Source organism: Pelodiscus sinensis, chromosome 2 (assembly GCF_052426305.1).
Source record: "Pelodiscus sinensis isolate ZL-2025 chromosome 2, ASM5242630v1, whole genome shotgun sequence".
NCBI lineage: Eukaryota > Metazoa > Chordata > Testudines > Trionychidae > Pelodiscus > Pelodiscus sinensis.
In genome coordinates this window covers 173,025,819-173,045,357 of record NC_143053.1, presented here as the reverse complement: position 1 = coordinate 173,045,357, position 19,539 = coordinate 173,025,819, and the positions used below count along the sequence as shown (strand labels likewise).

The window sequence follows — 19,539 nt, the reverse complement described above, 5'->3', positions numbered from 1 at the left end:
TTAAAAGGGAAAAACAACCTACTTTTCTTTCTGGGTATGTCTACACTTGCACCCTAGTTTGAGCTCGGGATGCAAATGTAGGCATTCGAAATAGTCAATGAAGCAGGGATTTAAATATCCCATGCTTCATTAGCATGATCTCGACGGCGTGTTACTCCGATCAACAGCTGTTTTGAAAGTGAAAGTGCGCGACGGAATGCGTTAGTTTGAACCAAACCCATTGGTTTGAACTAATGTTACTCCTCAAAAAAATTCCTTGGTTTGAAGTAACATTACTCCTCATTTTTTGGTTTGGTTCAAACTAATGCATCCTGGCGCGCACTTTCACTTTTGAAACAGCTGTTAATTGGAGTAACGCACCGGTGAGATCATGCTAATGAAGCGCGTGATATTTAAATCTCCGCTTTATTGACTATTTTGAATGCCTACATTTGCATCCCTAGTTTGAACTAGGGTGCAAGTGTAGACATACCCTCTGACTGAGCCAGGGCTACACTAAAAAGTCAACTCTGCTACACTGCTGAGGGAGTGAAAAATCCACACTTGAGTGATGCAGTTAAGTTGACCAAACTTAGGGTTTAGAGAGCACCAGGTAAAAAAAATGGCTGTCAGCTTAGTCCCCAACTTTCACAGGCTATGTTTCTACTTGAGGGAAGACTAATGCTTTCTGGTGATTGATCTTCTGGCAGTTGATTTAGCAGGTCTACTAAAGATCAGCACCAGTATTCTTACTCCTCAGGAGAAGTGAATGAAGTTTCTCTTGTTGATCTTCCGCTGTGAGGACAATGCAAACAAAGCTCAACTTAAGGTACGTTGACTCCAGCTACGTGTTTTAGGTAGCTGGAATTGCAACCTTAAGCCAACCTTCCCCTGTAGTGTGGACCTGACTTTATGGAGGTGGATTAACTCCCATTGCTATAATGAGTGTCTACAGCTACACTGCTTGAATGGTGTAAGTGCAGTGGTACAGATGTGCTAGTGGAGGAGTTTAAGGGTACGTCTAGACTACATGCCTCTGTCGCCAGAGGCATGTAGATTAGGCTATCCGACACAGTAAAATGAAGCGGCGATTTAAATAATTGCCGCTTCATTTAAATTTACATGGCTGCCGCGCTGAGCCGACAAACAGCTGATCAGCTGTTTGTCGGCTCCGCGCGATAGTCTGGATGCTCCCCTGCCGACATCAAAGGTATTTGTCGACCACCCAGGTAAACCTCCTGGGATGAGGTTTATCTGGGTGGTCGACAAATACCTTTGATGTCGGCAGGGGAGCGTCCAGACTATCGCGCTGAGCCGATCAGCTGTTTGTTGGCTCAGCACGGCAGCCATGTAAATTTAAATGAAGCGGCGATTATGGCCTCATTCACAATTAAACCTGCTGTGTGAGCCTTATACTGCCTGCTTGTGGTGCTGTCCAGCACGATGGTGGAAGAAGTAGCACTCATTGCTGTTGCCGGACCATTGCCAGCTGTTTGTTCGTGCTTTAGTGGTTAGCGTATGAAAAGCAAGGGCTTAAGGAATGGCACTATGTTGTCTGGAGGGAGATTTTGCAAACTTAGTTGTTAGCAACTAATGATTCTTTTCCAACAAAGAGAGAGAGGGAGGAAGAAAATAAACAGAAACAGACTTTAAAATCCTTTGGAGAGCATACCCATTTTATGTCCAAATAGCTCTAGAGACTACTAATAGGATGAGGAGTCTTTCATCCTAGGCCACCAATTCAAATCCTACCAGGTCAGAAGTAACAAGATCTGTTTTGATAGCTGTAGGAAATGAGTTTCAAGTGGTTTGAGTCCATATCAGAAAGGCATTTCCAAAGCTGGAAATACTAGCACCCTTATGACAGTGTCAGTGAAAGTAGTCTAATGAATGGTTGAGTGTGGAAACCCTTCTACTTCTCATTGGATGCTCTTCAAGTTCTGTGGGCTACATAAGCAGATGACGTGTATGCGTGGAGGGTGGGGGCATGAAAGCCTATACTGCTTCTGCTTATGTTATACCCATTCGGTGGAAAACTTTGGTCTCGTGATCTGATTATCTAGCCCCTTCAAAGCACTCAGTTCATTTTATTTTAGGCTCAGCTGAGTCTCCTGGGTTGTAACGAAATCAGCTGTTTTAAGAAGTTGGACAGCAGCTCTGCAACAAACCGCCAACCATGAAATATAAATCAAGAGATTTTTTTTACGAAAGCTTATGCTCCAATAAATCTGTTAGTCTATAAAGTGCCACAAGACTACTTGTCGCTTTTGCAGACTCAGACTAACACGGCTACCACTCTGATACTTAAAGTTACAGTATAACTGCGGGAGTGTTATAAACAGTTAACTGGCAAGCCAGTGCTCTGGGGAAAACTGTCAAGTAGTTTCAAAGACACAGTATTTATGGGTGTAGAGCCCTATCAGTGCAATGAGGCAATCACACAGAGCTGTAAAACTTAGATCCCTCCCTTACATGCTGAGCACAACAAACTATTGGTTCCTAAACCCATGAAAGAAGTTTCCTTTTGGTAGAGATTGGTGAAGAAAATGCATACGCAAAGAACCCCCCACAAAACTCAGCTAAGGGAAACCTTGTATTATTGCAAGAAAATGCCCTCTGCTTTGCATTACAAAATGTGCTGCTACATTACCTCATGCAATTTGAGGCTGTAAATAAATCAATTCCAAACACCCCCTTTTATGTTCTCTTTACTGTATTTCCATGGTATAGAAAGTGATGTAATACTACCAGATGGTGTCAAGCACAGAAAAATCAACTTAGTAGAAAGCCTCTGTAAAATCTAATACAGAGGTTAGCAACCTTTGGCACATGGCCCACTAGAGTAATCTGATGGTGGGCTAAGAGACAGTTTGTTTACATTGAGTATCTGCAGGCCTGGTTCCCCACAGCTTCCAGTGGCTGTGGTTCATTGTTCCCAACCAAGGGGAGCTATCGGAAGCAGCAATGGCCCTTATGCCACTTCCTGCAACCCCCATTGGCTGGAAAGGGCAACCACTGCCAATGGGAGCTACAAGGAGCTAGGCCTGCAGACACTGAGGTTATGTCTACACTGCCATTTTTTTGGCAGAAGATAGGAAAAAGGACCTCATTTGCATATCTTCTGCCAATCCTTTTCCGCAAAAAGGGTTTGCCACTAAAAAGCCCCATGTTGACGGGGCCATTTGTCAGGGAAAAAAACCCTTTTGTGCAAGATCCCTTATTCCCCAAAAAATGAGGTTTACAAGATCTTGCGAAAAAGAGTTTTTTTCTGAGAAATGGCCCTGTCTACACAGGGCTTTTTATTGTAAAAACCTCTTCTGCAAAAAGAATGGGAAGAAGATATGCAAATGAGCGTGCCTCTTCCGAAAAAACCTCCACCAAAAAAACAAAAAAAAACCTGGCAGTGTAACTGTAGTCCCAGTATAAACAAACTGTCTCTCTGCCTACCAGCGGATTACTCTGGTGGCCACGTGCCAAAGGTTGACAACCCAGATCCATTAGGTCACCATGTCTCAGCAGGACTATTCTCAGCAGCAAGAAAAAATAATCAAAACTACACTTGCAACTGATAACCATGTACTGTATAGTCGATTGTACACAGCTAAGCCCTACGATACAACCGGATTTGCTCTGACCCCATAGACAGGGACAATCACCTAAAAGATCTTTACAGAGCATTCATAAAACTGAAATACCCATCTGGGGAAGTGAAAAAACAAATTGACAGAGCCAAAAAAAGCCACCCAGACACGAACTACTTCAAGACAGACCCAAAAGAGAAAATAACAGAACTCCTCTGCCCATATATCTACACTGACGAATTCATCACTGGAGCAAACATAAGCCACAAAATCAAAGGATCATTTGACTGTACATCTAGTAATTTGATCTATGCCATCAAATGCCAACAGTGCCCCTCTGCTATACATATATTGGACAAACTGAACAGTCTCTGTGGGAAAGAATCAATGGACACAAATCAGATATACGTAAAAAGAACATACAAAAACCAATCGGAGAACATTGCCTAACCACACTCTGACAGACCTGCAGATGGTGGTCTTGACACAAGCCAGCTCTTCAAGCCAAATCCACAGGGAAAGAATTACAGTACATACACAAATTCAATTCACATGCTAATGGACTCAATCAAGATACAGGCTGGTGGGGACTCTATCACTGAAGGTGCTAACAGCTTTCTGAGCGGTATCCTTCCTGTCTCAGCAATCTATCTATTGACTTTGATCTTTATCTGCTTAGGTTTAAGTACCCATTCTCCAGATACTTAATGATGCCCTGTTTCCTCCCTCTCCCCCTTTCCTTTCTCTTCCCCTCTCCTATTTATTTCTAGTTTTCAAATCCTCTACTCATAACTCCAGTCATCTGAAGAAGTGGGCTGTGCCCACGAAAGCTCATGATACTATCTACATGTTTTGTTAGTCTATAAAGTGCTACCAGACCATTTATTGTTTTTTTATGTACAGTAAAAACTGTTCTGGCATGTTAGGGAAATGGGGGTTGCTGGATAATCAAATATTCTGGTTAAAAGAGTTATACTTTACTAATGGAATATCAATGTACCCTTTCTGCCAGGTAGAGCCAGCGGCAGCCAAGGCCAGGTTCAATATATAGGGCACTGTTTCCCAACCAGGGTTCCGTGGAACCCTGAGGTTCCACAGATCGTCAAGGGTTTCTTGAGAAGTCGTGGAATAAATAAATACAATTTTTTCCTTACACTGTAAGCTGACATATATAAACAGCTCTTTACAAATAAATTTTCTTGACAATAATTTAGCAGTAATTGAATTGCGCTGCCTGCTGTCAACATTTTCTGTCCAAGCAAATGTTTTCATAGGTAGGGGTTCCTCGGGATACGAAAAATTATTTTAGGGGTTCCTCCATGGGAAAAAGGTTGAGAATCACTGATCTAGGGGATTCCCTTCCATTTATCCAACACAGACCTGGCTCCAGCTTCCCACCCAGTAGCCTGTGAAATTCACTCCACTCCCCCCTTGGGCATTACTGAGAGACAATGCTTCCTCACTGGCAAGCACAGAGTCTGAGAATAGAAAAGAAAATATTAATGAAAGCAAGAGGAGTAACATGGCATTAATTTGGGAAAATGCCATAAACTGAGTTCATAAAAACCATGAGCAACAGTCCCACTCTAACTAGGTTGGGCAATGCCCTTTTCCTTTTAGGTTCTTAAGTCCAGCAATGTAAATGTCCCCTTCACATGCCCAACCCTTCTCTGCACTCCACTCACAGTCGCTGCCCTTGGTCAAGGCAGCCCCAGAGTTCAGAGGTGCAGCTATAGAGCTTACCTCCCATCCTGGGTGGAGGGAGGTAAAGAGGCATCTTACTCACTGTGCTGGTCACTTGCCACCCACCTGCCCACTGCTCTCTGCCACCGTCCTGCTGGCTGCTCATTACACTTCTCCACTGCTGCTCTGCTGGCCTTTCATTTCCCCTCTCCACTGCCACCCTGCTGGCTGCATATCGCACCCTGCTGGCCTCTTTCCACATCTCCCGGACTGCCAATTTCTTGCTGCTCCTGCCTGCTTGTGGTAGATTTGGGTTTTGGGCAAAACCCAGTGATCTCAGCTCTCAGCCCAAAGCACAATCCAGCCACAAGAAATTTCAGCATCCACAAGGCTATGTCTATACTTGCGGCTTCTTGCGCAAGTACATCCGTTCTTGCGCAAGAATCTGCAGAGCAGCCACACTGCCCGCCTGCTCTTGCACAAAGAAATTTACAGTACGGCATGGTAAGAGAGGGCTCCTTGCACAAGAGTTACACTCTTTTTTATCTGGTGTAAGCCCTCTTGTGCAGGAGCTCTTGCGCAAGAGGGCAATGTGGAAGCTCGGCAGGGATTTCTTGCGCAAGAGAGCCCTATGGCTAAAATGGCCATCCGAGCTCTCTTGCGCAAAAGAGCATCCACACTGCCATGGAAGCTCTTGCGCAAAAGCACAATGCACACATGGTAGTGTGGACATTTTCTTGCGCAAGACTTCTTGCACAAGAACCCTTGTGCAAGATGTTCTTGCGCAAGAAGCCGCCAGTGTAGACATAGCCCTAGAGTAAATTTCAAATAGAAGATTCCTTATGGAGCCTATTTGAGCTCTACCATAGAGATAGTGGGAAGAAACAGGTTGAACCAGTCTTACAGCCAACACCAGAAGGGCATGTAGCCCACTAAATTAGAGTCCTTCCCTCCCCTCCTAACTTCACAGAACTCTGGCAATGGAGTCCTTATTTGCCTGATGTCCTTTAAGCTGACAGTGTCTCTCTCCTTTAGAACTGGGCTAACCACAGTCTGTCTTTCCTGCATTCCTTCAGTAATTACAAGCATTAGTGATCATATTTCACAATTCCTGCATTTAGTATTAATATAATGTGTGACTCTACAACAACCAAATTGATTACAATGAGCAAAATATCACTATATCAGTTGACTATCTAGCAAATCTAAGCAAACAAGATCAAACTGTATTGATATGCATACACCCAGAGTTCCCATTCTTTAAACTGCGAGTATTTCCCTTTTCAGAGCCATTAGCACAGTCTTTTTTTGGTATTCCCACCGTAATCACAGACATTGCAATTAGAATTCATACAATTTGTGACCCAACACCAGCCAAGTTGATTACAATGAGTAAAACACCACTCTATCAGCTGAATATTTAACAAAGCAGGAGCCAGTTGTATTCACCTGCCATAACCAGGGTTTCTTCTTACTAGGTGTAAGGGACACATTCCTTCAAATCCTGCTTACAATAAAATAAATAAAGCATAAAATAGTACACAGGTTCTCACCAATCCAGTAGTAGTGCTTCATTGCAGGTTCATTTCTTAAAGCACTTAGCTGAATACAGGTTTTTTATAGAGTAGTCTATCTTATGACACTACATATCATAGTGGGTGATATGTCCAAAATATACATAACACTAGAATGATACTGAACATAATTTAATCTTTCTTTGATGATTCACGAGGCTCGTTGGTATCTTGTCTCAGCGTCATCCTTATCAACAATGTGATCTATGCCATCAAGTGCCGGCAATGCCCTTCTACCATGTATATTGGCCAAACTGAACAGTCTCTTTAACAAAGAATAAATGGACACAAATCAGACATCAGGAATGGTAACACACAAACCTACAGGGAACATTTTAACCTACCTGGTCAATCAGCCATGGATTTAAAAGTAGCCATTCTTCTACAAAGGAATTTTATCTCCCAATTACAGAGAGATACTGCAAAACTAGAATTCATTTTCAAATTTGACACTTTTACCCTGGGCTTGAATAAAGACATTAACTGGTTAATGCACTACAAAGCCAATTTCCCCTGCCTTTGACATTCACATTTTCACATTCAAAGCTATGAATGGGACACATCCAGACCACTCAATTAGCTTAATAAACATGGGTCCTAACTGCTTTTGCTGTTGTATATATTTTGGATTCTGTTATTTCTTCCTCAACTCATGTGTTGAAGTGGGTTTTGCTCACAAAAACTCATGATCCTATATATTTTGTTAGTTTTTAAGGTGCCACAGGACTACTCATTGTTTTTATCAGTTATCATTGTAGGTCTAGGAGACTGGGCTGAATCTATAATGACCCTATGACATACCCAGGAAACTGCTTTTTTAATAAATCTGATTTCAGTTTGCTTATTTGACTTTTGGTCTCTTTTGCATAAAATGAGCAGAGTGCAGAATGTGCTGTAGGATAACATGCTGGGCAGTATCCTAGTCCTGGGTAGTAGACTGCAGGTTTGTAGCGGGAAATATCAGAAATGTGGGTTAATTTAGTTTTCTGATTAAACTGAGTGCTGGAGAACAGAGCTTTTACTGTATATGAAAAAGTGATGGCTTCATAGAAATCCACGTCCCACCGAAACATCCTGCAGAGTTCTCAGGGGAAGTGACCACACAAAGCAGTGCCCTTAAAGATAATTAAATAATTGAGCTGTTCTGGGTGAGAGTCTGCCACTACTTAGTTACCAAGATGGTGGGCTGAATTAATGTTTATAATGAGCTATCCACTTGTGTCAGGCTGTTTTCCCTTTGACTAGTCTTTGGTTTTAGCCAGGCCCAGCGACTGGGTGGGGAAAATAGCAATTGCCCAGGGTCCAGTGATTCAAAAGGGCTCAGGGATAAGAGCTGGAGTCCTGGACAGCACTCAAAGCAGCTCTCAGGGCTGGCTGTGGGGGGAGGGGGCGGGGCAAGGTGCGGCACGCTCCGGGTGGCAGGGAGGGCTGGCTGCACCTGTCTCACCTCTTCTACCTGAGGCAGCACCCCTTCTGTGTGAGCAGAGCCAGGCCCCCTCTCACCTTGCCCAGGGTCTCAGCAATTCTGTCCGTTCCCCTAGTTCTAGCCATCCTGCATATGGAGTCAAATATATCAGATGGGAAATTCTAGTGACCATATAACAAAGGAAGAATGACCATGCGTAAGTGTATTTCCACATTCATTTGTTAATTACCTTAATTTGCTCTGGGTGATGGAATGGTCTCTATTTTACTTGGTCTCCATGGCATATCTACATTTAGTGCACACCCTTTTCATTTTTATATTCTCTTTAATCATTTCACAAAGCAGTGCTACAGGAGACTCTTTAGTCATTTTATGCATTTAGTGGCTCCATTAGTCACAACTCTCTGGGGCCAAATTCTGCCCTCAATCACACCAGTGATTATGCAAAGTAATTCCACAGAACACAATATGTAAAAGAGTATAAATGACCTCTGGTGTCCAATATTGTCAAATTTTGCCTCACCCGCTGCAATCTTTTCCAGCCCTAAAAGTTCTAGCAGTGTTTTCAGTGCTTTGCTTCACGTGTCCTGGAAATGACAAGATCTTCCGCACCCCCACTCTTCACTGATGCTCTTTTTAATGAACTTCCTTTTTCTTTATTAAAAAAAAAGTCACAGTTTGGAAAGTTTACATTTTCTTAAACAAATGAAGCTCAGACAAAAACTTAGTGGGCTTTGGATCAGGTCTTTAAAGATCAAAAAGCTTCAGACACAGATGGCCAAACCCTGTTTGTCTACTGAAGTCAAAGGAATATACTTAAACCCAACCAGGATTTGGCTCTTACTAACAGCAAATGCTACTTTACCTGGACCACTATAATTTAATTTATTTAATGTTCCATAGAATTTGTAAAGCAATTAAAAATAAGATTTTTTTTCTTTTCAATCCAGAACCACTAATCTTCTTCCTCCATATCAGTGCAATTATAGTTTCTTTGAAAAGGAAGCATCCTGTGTATTTTTGTATATGCAGAGTGATCTTATTGTTATGAGTCATGGAACACTTTCAGATTCATCAATTGTAAATGGAGTTGTTTTTCCCCATCAAAAGCAGAAGGAAAAACCAGTCTGACATTTTTACCCTCTACTTTGGAGGGGAGGGAGAAATATTATTTACTGTGTTTGTGATTGCCTAGCAACATAAGCAGAAGGCTTAAGGCACACAGACAAGATCCTTCGAAGTAGGGAAAGTAGGTGATATTGGCATAAAAAGCTGACTAGCTAGTCAGATTGCATTGTTTGGGGATGGAAAGGTTAGATATCTCTTGAATTTATAATTAAAAGACTATTTATTGGAAGGAAGCCAGCTGTTTAAATGGTACCCTGGTACCATGGAGATGAGACTCTTAGGGTATGTCTAGCCTGCATGGCTATTTCGGGATACCGTGTCTACACAAGCCACCTGTTATTTCAAAATATATTTTTAAATATTTTTCAAAATAATGGGTGCGCTATTTTGCCATCCTGGTAAACCTCTTTACACAAGGGATAAGGGGTGGCACGAAAGAGCATGTTATTTTGAAATCTGGCACTGTGTAGACATGCCACATTTCAAAATAAGTTATTCTGAGAGAGTTTCGAAATAAGAAACAATTTGCATAGTGCACATTGCGTATCTTATTTCGAGTTTAGGAACACCCTTAAAGAGCAAATTGATAAATCAGATGTGTAGGCTCTGAGAGCTACACTTAGCTTGTACAGTACATTGAGTACACAATCTAGCAATACTTATAATAAAAAAGGCTTGTCAAATACAAACACAGCCTAGACTGCCACTACCATTGACAGCCCCCCTCCCCTCATCCTTTAGGAAATCGTCTTAAAACAAATAAGCATAACTTTGAAGATGCTTTGGTCAAAATACCTCATGTAATCTATCAGTTTTAATGTCACAGTCTGCTATATGTGTATATCTTCTTTTAGTGTATGTATCACTCTTGTATATAAAGTTAAAAATATGCGGGTATGGATGATTTATGGTTTTAAATGTACAAATGAAAGCCTTCTACGGTGTTTCTAACACTGGGACACCTTAATGACTGGATGATCAACTTAACGACTTGAGAACAGCCTTGTTTATCCTTTCAGTCTAAGCAGTAGTTCGTCCCAGGAAGACATGTGATCACCCCAGCTGGTAGGAGAGGGGGTACCAGTTTAACCAGGTAATTTTCCATGGAAGAAGGCATGTGTAGAAACAAAGGGTTCCCACCTAAAAGGAAACTTATTTAAGCTGGGAAACGATCAGTCTTTGCCTCTGGCTGGTGTGACACACCCCAAAGGGGAGCCAGGGACCCAGGTCACCTCTCTGACTTGAAGGTTTGCCTGAAATATGAACAGTTTTAGGGTAAGTTTGAAATAAGCTTCAGTGTATTAGCACTAGCTATGCATTTTCTTCTATTTTAATTCTGTAATTTATTTTGATCTGCCTTTTTTCACTTGCAATCACTTAAATCCTACTGCTTGTACTTAACAAAAATATCTTTACTTATTATCAACCCCAGTGTAAATAATTGTTACCTGAGGGAAACAACCAGTGTGCACATTAAGGATGTTAAGAGGTAGATAATTGGCTAATCGTGTTGTCAATACAATTTGTATTGACAACAGGTTAGTCGATAAGGGAAGGCTCTCAGTCCCGGCTTCCGCTGGGTCCCGGAGCTACCCCTGCTGTGGCTCCGCAGTTTAAATGTAGTAAGAGCCGGCTTGGAAGCCTCCCCTGTCCTCCCACCCTGTGCTGCTGCCCCTACCGGAGGCAGCAGCATGGGGATGGGCAAGTAGTACCACAGATATGATGCTGAGGAAAACTGTCTTTTAAGCCAGCTCCACCCCAGCACAGATACACAGCCAGCAAGGGGGTGGAAGAGAGTAGCTGACTGAACTACCCAATACTTCTAGGCTTATCAGATAGTTGACTCAACTACACACTTACATCCCTAGTGCACATCCTACTTTTGTTGTTTAAGGGGGCTTACATGAATGAGCTTTCAATGTGTGAAAATCACAGAGTGAGACTGATTTATTTGGGGGTTTGATCCCATTTGGGGACTGGTTTCCTGGATTCTGTGCCCATGAACCACATTCTCCCAGAGCTGAAGTCTGCATTGCTCTTCAGAGGGAGGGCAGGGGGGAATTAGGGATGTAATAGTATAGTCGATTAACCAAACTAGGGAGGCTAATGAGGGCGACCGAAATTGTAAATGAAGCGTGGGATTTAAATATCCCACGCTTCATTAGCATGTACCCAGGCGGTCACCATTTTGGAAATAGACTAACCCGGCAGAGAAGGGCGATTCCGAAATAAACCCCTTACTTCGAATTACCAGTTAAACCTCATTCCATGGTTTAACTGGTAATTTGAAGTAAAGAGTTTATTTTGGAATTGCTCTTCTCTGCTGCGTGTAGACGCAGGCAGTTCTTCCGGGCTAGTCAATTTCCAAAATGTCGACCACCCGGGAACATGCTAATAAAGCACGGGATATTTAAATCCTGCACTTCATTTGCAATTTTGGTCACTCTCATTAGCCTCCCTAGTTCGAACTAGGGGGCTAGTGTAGACATACCCTTAGAGAGGAAGAAACAATTTGAATCTACATCTCCATTTGGTTATAGGTGCCTTGTATTTAATCTCATGCATTCACACTCCAGGAAACACACGCTGTACTGCATAAAAGATTCAGCCAAAATGCTTTGAGCTCTTAAAAAGATAGGTGATGAGCTTAAAGAGTTCATCCACTCTCTTAGCTATTAAAAAGAACCAAAATACACTACCAATCTCCAGATGTCAAAGCATCTGGAAGGCTGAATCTAGTCAAGAAAACACCCAGAAGTTTGGATACTCATCTGTTGCTTATCAAAACAAGTCCAAAGACAGAGTATATTCAGCCCTTTCAAATGTCTGAGCTAGCGATCTGGGACTGTTTGAGTCCAGGGTCACACACAGCCAGAGGCAGGAGGCCACATAGTCCCTAAATGGCAAGTAAAACACAATAGTTCAATATCAGCTGGTCCTGAAGCAGAGACAAGGGTGACAGGGATTTCTTCTCATGGACCATCTTCGCTTTATCATGGGATATATCAGCAGGAAAGAACAACGCATTAAAGTGCCAAGGTGAATGCTTTACATTATGTAAATATGACACTTCCACTAATCTACTGAGCAGCCTTCATCATAAAGGCCCCAAAAGAAAATCCTAGCTAGACCAGAAAAGGATGGAAAGCATCAAGGAATAGGTGCAGACACACAAGGGAAAATGGAGTATGAAGGACAATTACGGCAGGGAGAGAAATAACTTACCAAGGATTAAATAAAGATAAAGCCATAATACAGGCTCACTAATTATTGCAGCAATGAGAATATTTTCATGTCATGCATGCTTTATGTGCAGAGAAGTCAAAACATTAGCTAGATCCAGTTCACAGAATCCAGGTCACAGAGAAATCTGCCCATAGCATGCTTTTTTCCATGATGGAAAGCTGCAGGAGTGATGTGCCATTTTCCTTTGAAGAGCAGCTTTTTATGCATGCAGTCATAGCACTTTCAAATCAAATGTCCTCCAGGAAGGGACTTGTAAAGAAGATACAAGAACTCAGTACTGTTCAATGGAACTGAAGCATAACAGTTTTGTTGATTCTCAGTGTAAAGTTTTTAATAAAATACTGAACAGCTTAGAATGTTGATTTGTTCAGCCTGTAACAGAGAAACTACTGGGCTCTTTTATGTCACCATCCTGCCTTTATAAGCAATGGGTTTGGGTTACACACACAACAGGGCTTGGGGCATGAATTTATCCATGATATGAGCTGCATGATCAGAAAGACATAAGGAGGTTAACTATAAAGAGACAACAGAGATGGTTGCAAAATAATTGGTCCAGGAGTGAAATCCTGGCCATATCAAAGTCAATGGAAAACTCCCATTGACTTCAATGGGGAGGAGGGACACTATTTCGGCAGAGAGGTTTTCAGCCAGGGTACGTCTACACTGTAGAGCTATTTTGGGATGCTGGAACTATCCAAAAATAGCTATTCCATGTCTATTGAAGCAGCCCATTATTTTGAAAAAGATTTTGAAATAACGGGCAGCTTAGTCTGACATCCCAGTAACCCTTGTTCCACAAAGGTTAAGAGACATTTTGGAATAGCGAGTTATTCTGACATTTGGCACTGCATAGACAGCACTAATTACAAAATAAGCTATTTCGAAATACACTCAAAATAAGCTATGCAATTTGCATAGCACAAATTGCATAGTTTATTTCTAGCTAAGGGTGCTGTGTTGATGCACTCAGAGAAGCGTGTTCCTCTGATATAGTGAAAAGGACAATAAAAAGGTAATGAGGTATGAACCTTATTGAAACTATTAGATATTTGGTTCAGTTGAGGTAAGTATTTGTACATCTGGGTGCTAACCCAACATCTTACCCAAATGCAATCCTATATTGGTAATAGATAAAATATCCATGGGTCTGTAGCAAGAAGGCTGGAAACCTCAGGAGAAAAGATTGCCAGTACTTCTACTATGGATGGAAATTAGAGTTGGATCTAGTCCAGACCAATATGGCTGAAACAACATAATTTGAAAAAAGTTGCAGTTTTGGTTTGTTATAACTGAAAATTGCTTTTACAAAACCCAATCTAAATTTTGCCCTTTATTGCTTGAAAACTAAGCAAACATGACTCAAAGCCATAAAGTGGCCCAGACATTGACTTACCTGGACACGTACACAGTAATGCTTTGCAAAACTCACTGAAACTATGGACTAGATTAGTCCTACTCTGGAATTTGTAATAAAACAAGAACATCATGGTCTCAATCCTACTAATTGCTGAGGACTCTGTTCAGAATCCAGCAAATTCTTAAGTACATGCTTAACTTTAAACATGTGAGTAGTTGTATTGAGGATCCAGCCCTATGTGAACATTTTGGTCTTGTTGGCACTGGCATGTTTTGTCACCAAAAATTTCCTTTTGTTGACAAAACAGTAAGGGTATGTCTACACTACCACCCTAGTTCGAACTAGGGTGGTTAATGTAGGCAACCGAAGTTGCAAATGAAGCCCAGGATTTGAATTTCCCGGGCTTCATTTGCATCTTGCCGGGTGCCGCCATTTTTAAAGCCCCGCTAGTTCGGACTCCGTGCCCGCGGCTACACGCGGCACGGACTAGGTAGTTCGGATTAGGCTTCCTATTCCGAACTACCGTTACTCCTCGTGGAACGAGGTGTACCGGTAGTTCGGAATAGGAAGCCTAATCCGAACTACCTAGTCCGTGCCGCGTGTGGCCGCGGGCACGGAGTCCGAACTAGCGGGGCTTTAAAAATGGCGGCGCCCGGCAAGATGCAAATGAAGCCCGGGAAATTCAAATCCCGGGCTTCATTTGCAACTTCGGTTGCCTACATTAACCACCCTAGTTCAAACTAGGGTGGTAGTGTAGACATACCCTAAGAGTGTTCACACTACAATGTGACTTTTGTTGGGAAAAACACCAGTTGGAGACAAAAAACCTCCAGCCCTGCGAGAGACTTTTGTCTTTCCCCTCCCTTTATTGTTGACAAAGAGCCAGTGTAGACTTTGTTTTGTCGAGAGAACTGGCTTCTGCTAGTATCCCACAACGCCTTCCCTGATGGCTGCTCAGCGTTTTGATCTCTGCTGCCCTGCAGGCATGTGCCCCTCCCTTTTCAAAGCTCCTGGAAGCATCTGACAGCTGAGAGAACTGCTTACTTTGGAGAACAAAGAGAAAATCATTGGAATGCTCCCATTCTGCCCTGCTAGGAACATAGCAGCAGGCAGACTGCTGCTGCAGGGGGAGGGCTGGAGAGACTGCTGTGCTGCTTTGACAGTCCTCAGCACAGAGAGATCACAGACCTCCTCATGATGTTGCTCCTAGTAGCTGAGAATGTGGTGGGAGAACTCAGAAAGAATCCCAGGAAATGCAGGTGTCACATCTCCCTTCCCATGACACTGCACTGTGGGATGCTTACCCGCATTGATTTGCTCCGTCTGTTGACAAGAGAACTAGTAACGTGGCCATGAAATGTCAACAATCGGAGGCAGAAAAACAAGTCGGACCCATTTTCACTTTTGCTAACTTTTTCTTGTCCACAGCACTTTTGTCATCAAACCTTCTCAGTGTTGACATAGCCTGACTCATATGTGAAACTGACACATATGGTCATTATTATGTTGCTCTGTATGCAAAAAACAAAGAGTTACTTTGGTTGAGGTTCATGAAAGTGAGTGGGTTCATGAGGAATTGAGTGTTGTAATGCCGAGCATCATGACACCCAGCGGGGAAATAAACCACAGAAACTACACTGCAATCCACAAATCCTGAGTGAGGCATCTTTTCCTGGGATGGGGATTGGTAGAGTCTTGTTCAAAACCTCCCTTATATGTGCCTTAACCATGAGGCTACTGGATATTCTGAGGTGGGTCTTCCTTAGTATCTCCTATTGAAATTGTTCTACTTTAAATACCTGAATAATTAAATATTAATTGAGCCAGAGTTTTAGCTGTGGGGAAGAGAGATGATCTGTTGCATGAACTGGACTAAAGGCTTAGTTTAGTAGGCACATTCTGAGCATTCCTACCAGATCGGGGCTCCACATAGCTCAGGCAACAAAACACCTATTTTGCCCCATTTTTGGAATCATGCTGGGGCTTGGGTGGGAAATAAGAATCTGTGTGCCTAGAGTGAGGTTTTGGTGCACATGCCCAGAGGCAGAAACATAAGCACCAAAGGAATTTTTAGTGCTAAGCACCAAGCACCAAGATTAAGCACTAAGTAAGGCTTCATGATAGCTGAATGGGAGTTTTGTGGATCTCGGTGTTGCCTAAAAATTGAACTTGTGTTTCAAGTACTGTTGTGATTTGAATGGATTTTACTTTAGATTAAGATAAGATGATAAAGGAAAATAAAAGGTAATGTAGTGCATTTCCAGACTCACAATCCACATTTAATTGTTTCACAAAATGGCTGCTTTGTCTCACTAGGCCGATGAATCTTTAGATTATAATGAACAGGACACAATAAGTGATGTGGCAGGAAATAACTTAACTAACTTCTGCCACATATTAGTTTCCATTCATGTATCTTTATTTTTCTTTGCAGATTGTTTTACAGGATTCATAAATATACTGACTGATATAATTTGGCGCTTCACAGGAGATTTCATGGCCCCTGATCTTGTGTGCAGAGTTGTTCGCTACTTGCAGGTACAGAAACTATTCAATATCTAATATCTAGTGCCGTGCACCCAGACTAAGATAAGAACTTAGTCTTGTATCCCCATGTGCTTGTTAAATTGTTGTATAAAAGCCCTTAAATCACCCACAATCAAAGAAGTTAACAGACCTGGCATTTAAAGTACAAGACATGAAAGTTTAATGGTAGATATGAGAATGGAGAAAAAATAAGAGAACATTGCAAGCAGCTACAAATTCCATTCAAGTCAATAGATCAGCTTTTGCTTACACCAGAGCTGAATTTGTCTGAGCATCATATCCATTAAATGTATGCTGTCTCTTGTCTCCCATTCACTAAACAGAAGAAATGTTGAAAAGTGCCATTTAAGGGTAATAGCAACAGTATTTAAGAGTAATTACTAATCAGGGGAGATTTTTCAAATAAAAAATTTCAGAGACCCCTAATTTACATTGAACTTTCTTGGGAGCTGGGTGCCTAAGAGACATTTGTGCCTTTGAAAAGCTCTCCCTTGATGGTTTTCCCCCTCAGAAATCCATATGTCTAATCTTAGTCCAAAAATAGCAAAGCAGATTCTGATCTGACTTAGCCTGTTGTAAACCCAAAGCAACTCCACAGAAAATCAGTGCTATTTCAGGGGCTGTCAATTGACCTGCGTTAATGCCTGTGATTAACGCAGGACAGGATTAACACCTTAGTCCTTTTAAGGTAGGCATTAATGCTGTACTGCCCCTTTGAAGGGGCTTTGCAACCCAGAGCCAGGGATCAGCTGGAATCCCCAGCTGATCCCCGGCTCCTAATGTGCTGCTCCTTTGAATTGCTGCAGCAGCGCTTCAAAAGGGCAGCGCTGCAGGAAGCCAGGGTCAGCTGGGGACTCCAGCTGATAGCGGGCTTCCGCAGCGCTGGCCCTTTGAAATGCTGCCGCAGCATTTCAAAGAGGCAGCGCATGCAATTAATCGCGTGATTAATCGCAATTAATTTTTGTAATCTTTTGACAGCCCTAGTATTTCACATTCAAATAATTAGGAACATAATCTTATCCAGTAATACTAGAAATAATGCAGACTTCATTGGTTAAAATACTCCTGTGCAGGTGTGTCCACTGGGCAGCAGAAAGCTCAGAACAAGAGTTATTTATAAGCTGGTCATACCATCTCTTCTTAGGAATGCAGCACCCTCTTGGAGTTTGATCATGAAGTATGATGGTATTTCATAGGGCTGCTCTTTTGTATGCAAATTTAAGATCTAATTCTATTGTTTTGGACCTTGCCAATTGCAATCAAAATTTGAGACTGAGGAGAGGAAATTATAATAATTGTATGAGCTGCAAGAATGAGTGCTGCTTCCTTGCTGTGTTCAGCCTCCTCAAGCCAAATGGAATTTTAGGAACAGATTTTACCAGCCTTACTCACACTCAGCTTCAACTTTACTTAGAAGATGGGCCCACTGATTGACATTATTGTGACTGCAGCAATAAGGTACTAAAAGGAAGGGTAGCAGGATCATGCTCTGTTAGCCAAATATCACATACTGAGAAATATTGGGGGGAGAGGGAGGGGAGAGAAGGGGATTTACAAAAGGAACTTACATGCCTAAAGTGACCTCAATTCAAAATTTAGATCAAAGTACCTGATGAGCTGCTTATGTTTCCACTGGTAAAGTCCTAAATTTTCCATCAGTGAAAATGCATGGAGTTGCCATACTGTTGACACCATGAGTAGTTTGGCTCCTAACTCACACCTGTGCCTAAGCAAGATTCACAGAGTGGGCATTGCCTTTTTGGCCTGATCCAGAAGATCAGGCCAAAGCCACCTGAAATACTCACTGGAATAGGGCCTTCAACTTAACCTCCCATCTAAGGTGGAAGCACAGGGCTATAGAGTCAGTCTCCTTCTCTCTTTCTGGCCCAAGGAATATTTATGTATTTTAGAGAAAATTAAACATCATCAGCAGAAGAACTTGAGACTTGCCCCACATAATATCCCATAACCTAGTGATTAGGGCACTCGCACTAAGACCCAGATTAGGCACCTAATTTCCTTTGACCAGTGGGGCCTAAGCCACATGCCTTTTCTCGGAATTTCCTATCAGCAGCTTAGGCATCTCCCCACTCAGTGTAATGGCTTTTGCAAATCATGTAGGTATTGCATAATGGAATGTGGGCATTCAACTCAGGGCTGGATATTTCACACCGTGTTCCTAAAAGTTAAATACTGAAATCATCAGCAAAATTCCCCTTGAGAATTCTACCCACTGTATTTTTAAGTCAATCTACAACAAATGCTTGTGTGTGTTTTCTCCCCTCTCCCCCGCCTTCTGCCTCAGGTTGTGCTTCTGTATGCTTCAACTTATGTTTTGGTTTCACTCAGCATAGATCGATACCATGCCATAGTTTATCCAATGAAGTTCCTTCAAGGAGGTAAGAGAAATTTTATACTCTGCTGCTGCTCTAGATCTTGTTTAGCCAACTAAAGATGCTAAAGCAACAAATTTTAAATGAAAGAAGTACTATTATGATTAGTGTACTAAGAGCCTGTATTAATATAATATTACCAAGACTATAAATTAATGTGGAATAAAACTATTTTTAAAAGTATAAAGTTTTCCTCTATCTTCCAGCATTTTGGGAAATTAATTACAGCCAATGGACAAAACCGTAGTGCAACTCTCTTGACTACAAGCATCACATCAGGAATTAATTTGAACCATTATTTTTACAACTTCTGTATTGCACATGCATGCTGGCCGCTGTGTGTCTGTACCCAAAGAATGGAAAAAGCAAGTCCTGAGCAGATGCAAGAAGTGCTATTTTATGCAAGACTTGCCAAACTACCTTTAGCTCACAATGCTATTTATGCTCCGTGGGCATCCTTTTTGAAGGAGTACCAGCTCATCACCCATATTTACAAGGGTGTCAAAGGGAAAATTGGAAGAGTTGAAATTCTAGCAGAATCAAGTCTTAAGATATAAAGCAGTTTCCCTACACATCCCCATTAATCTTTCCCACACACCTATACTTGCCTGAAGTTTCATCC

General features: G+C 42.0%; 1 protein-coding gene across 2 annotated transcripts in view; it reads left to right on the top strand.

Moving 5' to 3' along the window:
* NPSR1 (neuropeptide S receptor 1) overlaps window positions 1-19,539 on the top strand; it is a 97,647-nt gene that overhangs the window by 42,146 nt on the left and 35,962 nt on the right. Inside the window, exons 3-4 of one of the 2 annotated variants that reach the window (XM_075919805.2) lie at window positions 16,412-16,515; window positions 18,830-18,923. The exons of the other annotated variant lie outside the window; for it this stretch is intronic. Coding sequence (XP_075775920.1) covers window positions 16,412-16,515; window positions 18,830-18,923 — 198 coding nt within the window. The remainder of the gene's footprint in view (window positions 1-16,411; window positions 16,516-18,829; window positions 18,924-19,539) is intronic. 2 annotated transcript variants of the gene reach the window in all.